At 49.0% G+C, this 9914-nt stretch overlaps 2 protein-coding genes across 5 annotated transcripts; both read right to left on the bottom strand.

The window, feature by feature from the left end:
* Positions 1-699: 699 nt before the first annotated feature.
* On the bottom strand, positions 700-3342 carry LOC101785616. Of its 4 annotated transcripts, XR_001393145.2 has the most exons (4): positions 2555-3340; positions 1723-1877; positions 1506-1612; positions 700-1402 (listed from the first exon to the last, which is right to left on the bottom strand). XR_001393145.2 is itself a non-coding variant. In XM_004960320.2 (3 exons), exons 1-3 carry the CDS (start codon positions 2970-2972, stop codon positions 1588-1590), a joined length of 339 nt encoding a protein of 112 aa, XP_004960377.1. In that variant the 5' UTR covers positions 2973-3337; the 3' UTR covers positions 700-1587. The 4 variants fall into 4 exon arrangements, 1 of the variants encoding a protein (XP_004960377.1); XR_002676707.1 differs by having other exon boundaries at positions 1506-1877; positions 2555-3342; XR_001163527.2 differs by lacking the exon at positions 1723-1877 and having other exon boundaries at positions 2555-3315.
* A 2795-nt stretch (positions 3343-6137) lies between these two features.
* LOC101785209 (zinc finger CCCH domain-containing protein 33) lies at positions 6138-8462 on the bottom strand. Its single transcript, XM_004960318.3, has one exon. The coding sequence runs from the start codon at positions 8274-8276 to the stop codon at positions 6495-6497; it is 1782 nt and encodes a 593-aa protein (XP_004960375.1). The 5' UTR covers positions 8277-8462; the 3' UTR covers positions 6138-6494.
* Positions 8463-9914: the final 1452 nt, after the last annotated feature.

Here is a 9914-nt window from a genome sequence, read left to right as displayed (position 1 = left end):
AACGTCAATTCTGCCGCGTATGAGTTCTTTTTCTTGCTACTGACAACATTGTTATTGTTCCTACTTACTGTAGAACCAAGGTCCGTTTACATTGGTGCGACACTCCTGGAGGAAGGTGAGGCCGACTTATGCAGGAAAGTCCAGGAAAGGATGCACTGAAGTGACCAGTCGGCTTGCGTTATAAAATGTGATGTGGTTTAGGATGGTATCCGGTTATAACAGCATGATGGGAATATGAGAAATATAGCCGCAGGCGCTGAGGCGCAGGTTCAGAGATCGCTGAACCTGACTACCTCAGAAACTGCAAATAAGCAACTGATCCGAATGGCATTTATTCTTTCTGTAGTTTTTGAAGGTTTATTTTTGGCTGAATTTACTCTCTGTAGTACCAAGCTGTAAAACTGATGATGCCTTTTCTCTCTACTTCAACCCCAACTCCATGAATATGACATATGAGTTAGCTCAACATATATTACTGCAGAATATTTCTAGTAGGTGCCACTGAGCTCTTTCATGATAGTAAGACATCACTGCAACCGAGTCCTACCACATACAGATAGTCACTTGACGTGGTTTGAAATTCAGAAGCATATATGAAGGAAATTTGCTGTGTTTTGTCATTTGCTCTAGTTAGACAATCAATTCTACAGCATATGTGATTTCTTCTTGCTACTGACAACAGCGTTGCTGTTTATAGGATAAGAGAATTAGACGCGTCATCGCATTAATATAGAAAAAAGCAGTTTGATTACAACCCACCCGCACACACCTCCTTTTCATTAGATTACATTCTCGCCACACAAAAGATAATAGAAAACGACCAACCACCAACACAAGATCGCTGGGCCAAACTTAGCACAAGCGCCTTTTTTCCTGGACTCAGAGAGTGACCAACTGTACATTGTTGAAGACCCAGTTGTCACGGTGGAGCTGAAGCCCTAGCGTTGTCCTTAGCCAGCAGATGCATCCACCTGGTGCCACAACTGTAGAAGAAATTCAGTTTGCACTGGAGCAGCGCAACTCAAAGGCGAAGCAGCAACACGGTTTTGAGCAGTTCAACAGATTGTACCCCTGCAAGAAGCAATTGTCATGCCTCAAGATGTTCAGACAGTGAGAGGAGGAACATAAGGATGATGAACAAGTCCGAGGTGATCATCCCAGAGGTGACGGGCATCTAGCAACTCATTTGCGGAGTCTTAACTTTTATTTTTACTTTGGCCACATTTTGTATCCTTGATCAGCTCATAGTGGTGGCAGTGGATGAATCGTGCACAAAGTTCAGAAGCTGTGCATTTCTTCGATCTCTGAGAAAAAAAGGTTCAGGCAAGACGAGCAATTGGATGCTATTCAACAAGGATGGACCGATGATGTGGCTAATCGACCTCTGGTAGCCACTTGTGTTCTGAAATGTGATTGCGAGCTGGTTTAGTATGGTATCAAGTTATCAACAATATGATGAGAAGATGCAAATTTGGAGGCAAACACAGGTTCAGGGATGACTGAACCTGAAGATCTCAGGAACTGAATAGTAGATACCCTCTCTGACTCTGTACCGCTAAGCTTCAAAACTGTAGATACCTTTACTCTCTACTTCGACTCCGTTTGTAGGCACCTGAAATGTGATCGGAAGCTGGTTTAGGATGATGCCAACTGCCAAGTCGTCAACAACATGATAAGGATACACAAATATAGCAGTAGACAAAGGTTCAGAAACTTTTGAACCTGAAGTTCTCAGGATCTCTACATGAATAACTGAACTAAATAGCATGTATTCTCACTGCAGATGACTTTTCTCTCTACTTCAACTCCAAACATTGCACCTGAATACACCGCGAAAAAATGTAGTGCGCCTGAATTGCCGAATGGCATATGAGTTCCTGCAGAACGTTGCTCTTAGGAGGGCATTGGTAGGCAGTGAATTGGTATTTTTAGCAATGTTTGGCATATGAGTTCCTGCAGCACCTGTTTGGATAGCAGGTGCTAAATTTTAGCACCTGTCACATCGGATGTTTGGACACTAATTAGGAGTATTAAACAATGCAACTGCTGTAAACCAATTATTTATATGAGAAAAATAAACAATCACTTTGCTGATACTGCACGATTTGTCGGGTACCCTATCATTTGAACAACACAACACATTCAACAAACACCGTCTTGGTAAGATGTTTAGAATTTAGGAAGGGTCCATGGATACATTTTTCATTGTTGCAACGTGGAAGAGAACATTTCACCGAGGTTGGTCCTAGAGGTCAGTGCAAGATTTCTCCAAGATCACAGAAATTTTTGGGACATTATATGATGGATAGGAGTATGCAATGTAGATTCAAGTAGCTGAATGATCCTGCCATTGGACACAAAACTGCAGGCTATTCCAATCATTTGATTAGCTCGAAAAGCGTAGAATTGAGGCAAAAAGAAAAGTAATAACCACCAAAAATTCATCAGGGGCACTGGGCAGTACGCTGCAAACGGTGACTACAAGTAAAGCATATCATGCTGACGCTTCCTAATTCCAGCACAAGTGCGAGCCAGGGTGCCAGACAAAGCTAACCTGCAGAAGGCTTCCCCGTCGGCGTCGGCGCGACGCAACCGGAGGCACCATCTTGTCCGCGCTGACCAGACGAGGGCGACGGATGGCGACGACGCGTGCATAGGCCGGAGCCGGCGAATCGACCGCTCCCGGTCGAAATCTCCTCCGGTGACGCTTGGGATTGAGGGCGTGCGGATGGAAGGGGGACGAAAGGTGCGGCGGGCGGCGGCGGCGGCGTGTTTCCCCTGCCTACCTAGATCGAGGACGAGGGCGTACCTGTAAGCTATCAAGTATCAAGGGTCTTTTTTACAAATAATCGGATTGCGATTAATAATCGCGATCCAAAATAGGGGGGGCGTTTGTGAAGTAATCTGCCGGACATGGCGATCGACGAGGTCGCGCTGCGCTGGCCGCCGGCGGCCGTCAACACCATCGCCATGCCTCCCTCGCACAGCCAGCCGCTGCACCTTGGGCACCGATCCGCCGGCTTCGACGGAGCCTGCAAGGCTGCAACCTCCGCCGGCCGCGACGCCACCAATCATGCACCATGGCTGTTCGGTAGTGGGCCGACCTGCGTGCTGCTTTAATCGCCATGGCCGCCGTCTTCGGCTCCATCTCTAGGGCTCTCCCGAGTAGCCGAGCCCAATCAAGCTGGCCTTCAATGCCGTGAGACAGAGGTCCTTCACCAGCAGCATCCGCCAACTGAAAAGTTCCAACTTGTCATAACTGACACAAGGACGTCTCTTGGTCCATGTCCCAGACACGGCGCAATCCAAGTTTCTGGAACCTCAGGCCTTGTTTAGTTGCCCAACTTGGGTGCACCCAAATTACTGTAGCAACACTGTAGCGTTTCGTTTGTATTTGTGAATTATTGTCCAAATATTGACTAATTAGGCTTAAAAGATTCGTCTCGCAAAGTACAACAAAATTGTGCAATTAGTTTTTGATTTCGTCTACGTTTAGTACTCCATGCATGTACCGCAAATTTGATGTGATGGGGAATCTTCTTTTTGCATAGTGCCAAAGTTGGGAGTTGGGGGTGAACTAAACATGGCCTCAATTTTCACTCGGCTTCCCATCATTTCTGCATGACTGCTCCTGAGTGCTGCAAAAGCTCTACAGCCAGTGGTTTCATGATAGCAACACGCCACTGGAATCTAGTACTGGAAGACACTGTTGCTAATAGTTGCTTGATTTGGACACCGAATTAAGGCAACGTATGGACTGCAAATTTCAGTGATCTGCCAATTGTTCTTCCCAGACATCAATCATCAATGCTGCTACGGCTGTGTTTCTTCTTGGAGAACTTGCTAGTTGCTACTGAAGGATTGTTACTGTATCTAGTTAACTGTAAAGGAGCTCTGTTTACACTTTAGCAGCAGAGCTCGAGCACGAAGCTGCAGGTGTTGTCGCCCAGATGGAGTCAGCCATCCTTGGTCAGCTCATGTGTGAGGCAACGGATGAACTTTTATGCAGTCAAGGCTTGCCTCTGCCAAGAAATGTTCAGGTAAGACATTCTATTGAACAAGGATTGATGAAGCTGTCAAAAAGATGACATGGATGCGAAACATTGCAGCAGAGATGGGCTTCAGAGATTGCTGAACCTGAAGATCTCAGGAGTCTGCATTCTCTCTGCTCTGTCAAGCCTTGAAACTGTACGTGCCTAATCTTTTTCACCACTTCAACCCCATGTGCTAGTACCTGGTTAACTCGATGGCATGTGAGTTGATTTCGTATAAATTATTGTTGCAGATGCTTACTCTATGGTTCATAATGGTTTATGCAAATTAGTATTTTGACAAAGTAGCATTCTGAACAAAGTGCAGTGAACCAAGTCTTTATCAGGATAATAAACAATCCTTTTCCTGAATACTGCGAGATTTGTCGGAGTCCCCATGGATTAGACCAACAGATCATCTTCAACGAACAGGCTCTTGAGATAAGATGCTGAGAGGTTTTGGAGGGTTATGAATCTTGTCAGATTTCAAAGTTGCAACATTGAAGGAAACTTTCAGGGAGGTTGGGCACTTGGATTTCTTTTCTTCAGACAAATGAATGGGCAAATAATTTGTCGGGAAGTTTCAACGAAGATGAGGTCAATGATGTGTCCATTGCATAAGAAAGGTCTCAGATGTCCACATCGATGACAAATGCATTGCACATACAAACGGTCCCGTGAAGAGGAAAGCTTCAGTTTTCTAACCAGGGGAAGAAAGATGCGGCATTTCTTAATCGGTGCTTGGAGATAAGAAGAACTTGACATTAGATGGGACATCGCATGCTAATTGGATGCATAATGTGAAACTGAAAACCTATCTGGAACAGGATTTGTCGCCAGTCGTCCAACTGGTAAAATAGTGCAGATTGCTTTCGCAGCAAGGTTTGAATGCCTCACATGAAAACGAAGACCAAACTAACCAATTGTAAAGACAGCTGCAATGAAAACCTCCCTGTGACGCAAGTAAGTTTTAGTTTACTCGATATTGATATCATTTAGACATGCTACTCAAGCACTTGCCTTAGTCTTGCTGATTATGGTTTGACTGCATATAGATTAACCCCTTAAGCAAGCGTGATCATATAAATATGAACAAGTGGTTGATCCTTTCTGTTAAATTGTAAATTGCAGGCTGAGAAGTAGATTGGAAGAAATTGGGCAGAAAGGAAGAGCAGAGACAGCGGAGGCAAGTTGAAGCAACTCCACTATACATATACCTTCGCAGATAATTTAGGTAAAAGCACTTGATAACCACACCAATGTCAGCATGTTTCATGATGCTCAAATAAACAAAAGTTTCATCATAGATGGGAGGCTGGCAAGACAGAACATCGTTAATGATTCAAATACCTGGATAGACATAGAATACTCAAGAACAACAATATTCCAGCATGATTAAGAACTGAATACTTTTTAGGTGCAATAATTCGGAGTATCCAAACACAACAGCTGCACCATGCATATAAAAACCAGAGACAGCATGGACGATGATACTCGTTTTATCGTGATATATAATATGCAAAGACAGGAAAACAAAGGAGCAAAAGGACAAAAGAAGAGAAATCGGCCAATTAATGGATAGGAGGAAAAGGTCAAGAGTTCTAGAAGAATCATTTTTGTCAAAGCAAAATCAACATTGGCAACATTAAAAAATAGGAAATGACTGGATAGTGTCATTTTCTAGTCTAATATCTTGGCGGCATATATGCCCGGATTTTGGGGGGCTTTCTGTGCATTGTGCCTAACCCACCAACACAACGATAATTCGTTAAACTTGTTTTTGCTTTCGGTCCATGCATGAATGCCTCCTTTCTGATTGCAATATTTATTGATGATAAACTGGAGCATGACGCCACCATCTCCACTAAACTAACCTGTGATTGCCTTGCAGTCTACCTCCTATGGCCCACCAACCACTTGGCAAGGAGAAGCAATAGCGAATTTGCAAATGGCTCATATTCCACTTGTTTTTTCTTCGTTTTTAAATGAAAGAAGAATCAAGCAAAGGAAGATATGCTCAGAGAAGAATCAGGAATATGTACTGATACACAAGTCCATGAGAAGTGTACTGCAGATAAGCATGGAATTTCTCGTAGTGTTTGTCAATTTTCACAAGGCAGAAAGCACATGAATCAAATCTTGCTGCTCTCCACATATCATACATATATATCAGAGTAGAGTAAATAAACTCTTGTTTGTATTCATGTGTACATCTATTTATAAAACCGTTGAGAGGAGAAGTTAAAGAAAGGAGGGAGTAAATATTGGCTGTTCTTCATCAATATAAAGCTCCCTTTGGGTATCTCCAGGCTTTCTTGTTGATGAACAAATATTATTGTGAACAGCCTATATGTACTAAAAAAACATCTCATATGAATCGAATTAAGCAAACAAAGGGGAAAAAATAATTGAAGGAAAGAACTTTGGTCAGCTAGATGCTATGAGCCATGGATGATCGATGAATTAGGCCACCATCTGCTCCTGCTCCGGCCACTGCGCAAATATGTCGCCGGCGTGGCCGTCCTTGACAAGAGAGTTCACCCATGAGACGTCTGGCTCGGCGGGGGTCGGCACCGGCGCCGGGGATTGCCCGCGGAAAGCGAACGACGCGGACTTGCGGAACTTGTGGAGCTCGTCGCCCTGGACGCCCCAGTCCAGCTTGCCGTCCGGCGATCCCCAGTCGGAGAGCATGGACGGAGCGCCGGTGGTGGGCTGCGACATGAGCGAGCGGGCGGCTGGCGCGCGGCCGCCGCGGTCGATGAAGCTCTGGCTGCGCTTGGCGAACGCCGAGGCGCGGGAGCTCATGATGGCCTTGGCCATGGAGTGGTCGAGCCCGAACGCGGTGTTGGCGCCCACCATGGGCGAGGTGGGCATGTGCAGCTGCGCGTCCGCCATGGAGTTGTACGCCGGCATGTCGCCGGCCTGCTTCAGCGACAGCGCGTGCAGCTGGGACAGCATGGCCGGGTCGACGGAGCCGAGCAGGTCCGTGTAGTCCGGCACGGCCCTGGCGGGCGCCGCGGCGGGCAGCGGCGAGCCGATCCCGCCGGCGGAGCCCCAGCTGGCCCTCGGCGACGACACCTTGTCGAAGAGCTTCTGCTGGTACTGGTCCAGAGCGAGCAGCTCGAGGTCGAAGTCCAGCTCCCGGCCGGCGAGCGCGGTCTTGAGCCTGCTAGCCGGGGAGGAGGGCCACGCGGCGGGGTTGAGCATGCCGCCCATGTCGAGTCCGTTGGGCGGCGAGGAGCGCGGCGACGACACGGCGGGCTGCATGCCGACGGAGACCGCGGAGGGGTTGACGGCGCGGAGCTCCTCGGGCTTGTGCGCGAAGAAGCAGATGCGGCGCGCGCAGCCGACTTCGTCCTTGCAGAGGCGGGTGCGGTACTGCGCCGGGTGGAGCCAGCACTCGAAGACGCCGTGCGCGTACTCGCAGTTGTCCCCCTTGCGGCAGGCGCCGCCCTTGCGGAACTCGGGGCAGGGGACGCAGCTGTAGGAGTAGCGGCGCGGGTCGCGGCGGCGCGCGTTCTCGCCGGGGTGCACGAAGGGGCACTCGGTCCAGTCGTGGGAGTAGGCGCGGGAGCAGGGCTTCACCTTGAAGCTGTACATGCGGAACTCGTCGGTGCTGAAGAGGCCGGTCTTGAGGTCCGGGAGCGTGAGGTCGGGCGGGTACTCCTTCCTCGGCTCCGGGGCGAGGGGAGGCGAGGCGGACTTCTTGGGGGAAGACGACGGCGACGCCGCGGGGGACTTGAGGAGCACGCGGAGCGCCCTGTCCCTCTCGGCAGCGGCGTTTGCGCGCGGGAGGAGGTCCCCGGCGCGGAGGCCCGAGAAAGCGAGCGCGTCCGCGGACGCGCCCGCGGCGAGGAGGAGGTGCGCGGCCGCGACGGCGCCCGCGGCGCCGCCCGCCGCGGCGAGGTGGAGCGGCGTGGCGCCGTCCGTGGGCGACGCGCGCGCCGCCTCCGCCGGCGCGGCGGACAGCACGTACGCAAGCACCCCCGTGCTCCCGTAGAGCGCGGCGACCATGGCCGGCGTGCGCACCTCGAGGCGCAGCCGGGCACCCGACGCGGCGGATGGCCCGTACCACTGGCACGAGGCGTCCAAGGCCGAGACTTTGTCGTCCTCCACGGCGCGCCTGAACGCCACGAGGTCGTCCGCCGCCGCCAGCTCCAGGAGCAGCGCCGCCATCACCGCCGATTCCTTGGCCGTCGCCGCCGGCAGCGGCGGGGTCGACGGCTTGCGAGGTCCGGAGCACATACTGAAGTAGTTATCACAACAAGACGCGTTCTTGGCGAGCGTTCTCGGTCAGAGGTAAGGGAGGATCAACGACCCCAGCGCTTGATTGCTTGCTTGGTGCTTCCTGGTTCGGTTAGCGGACGGACCACGCGGTGGTGAGGGGTGGAGGGAGGTGGGTGGGTTGAGGAGGAAGGGAAGAGAGCGGGAGGGTATTTGTAGAGGGAGGTGGGGGATGAGAATAATGGAGGATGGCCGGGGAGAAAAGGCGGGGGCGGGGTGGGGCTGAAAGAGATAAGGAAGTAGGACAGGAAGCAGCTCGGATGGTCTCTCTCCCTCTCTTCCTCACCTCTCCCTCTCATCAGTCGAGTCATCACTCTCTCTCTCATCTCTCATCTCTCCGTGTGTGTGTGGCTTTCACAATCGTTTGTTTTGTTCGCAGAGAGAGGAAAAATAAAAAGGAGGGAGATTTAATTAATTATTTGCTGGGGTTTGCTTTGGATTGTTTTCTGGTGTCGCCGAGCTCGCGTGGTCAAAAGGCGGACGCGCACAAGTCATCGTTGCTTCTTCCTCCCTTCCTTTTTTTTCTCGGTTTTTATTTTATTTTTCTGGGGTTGCTGTCGTCCTCTCCAGCCTCAGTGCCTCACCTCCCCCATGCCGGAACAGAGCTGAATGAATGATTTTGGTGTTGAAAAAACATTTTTGTTTTTGCCTTTTTTAAGGTGGAGGAGTTGGAGCTGTGGGTACCTGTTGCCATGGGATGAGGTACACATGTTTCTCTGGCAGGGAACATTTCGTCGGACGGCACGACCTCACTAAGAAACATCACGGAGTACAGTACTCCTCCCGTCCCACAGAACGCAAGACAGTAGCCATGCTAAAAGTTTAAAATACCTCTAATAACTTCACTTAATCGAATGGATTATCGAGTAGAATTAATTATGCATGCACGCTTGCAGTAATTGTTGAACCTATCAGCCTTCCTTATTTAGCGAGTAGTATAGCTCAGGCGTCGATGGTGGGAGTAAATGCTCGATTCATTAACTGAACCAGAAAGTATTATGAGAACCTTTGTTGGATTGTCTGAAAGTTGTATAGACACTTTTTTGGGACAAATTTTGAAGGTTACACGAACATTCTTTGTGGGATGGAGGGAGTAGTAATTTAACGATTTTTTTTAAGTTAGATGGTAGATGAAACCTTAAATACCTCGTACTAATTACTTGTTGATTCGCATGTGCACGTCGGTCAATGTAAGATTTGTTTCAAAGACACATTTATGGTATAGATGGATATTTTTCATGCAATTTTAGTACCTACTCAGAAGGAACAAAAGTTATTTGCATGTGTTAATTTGGAAACGTAGAGCTTGGTTGCAGTTGACTCAAAATACTAGCTTGTGACCAAATTAGAACCTAGAGACAAACATGGCCGCCCTCTATTTCCAGCGCTTACAAAAGTGGAAGATGGGCAACCCATAGCTGAAGACCTGAACGAAGTTGGCCCGAATTTGTTCCATGCAGGCACGGCAGCACTTGGCGTCATGTTGTTTTGCATATGGAATACAAACCTAGACCACCCCAATGTAAATCCGTAGAGCTGCTGCTTCTTTTCCATCATAATTAAAGAACAGACACCAAAACATAGAAGCAGTAGGTTTTC

This window comes from Setaria italica, chromosome III, assembly GCF_000263155.2.
Source record: "Setaria italica strain Yugu1 chromosome III, Setaria_italica_v2.0, whole genome shotgun sequence".
Classification (NCBI taxonomy): domain Eukaryota; kingdom Viridiplantae; phylum Streptophyta; class Magnoliopsida; order Poales; family Poaceae; genus Setaria; species Setaria italica.
This window is presented reverse-complemented; position numbering and strand designations above follow the sequence as displayed.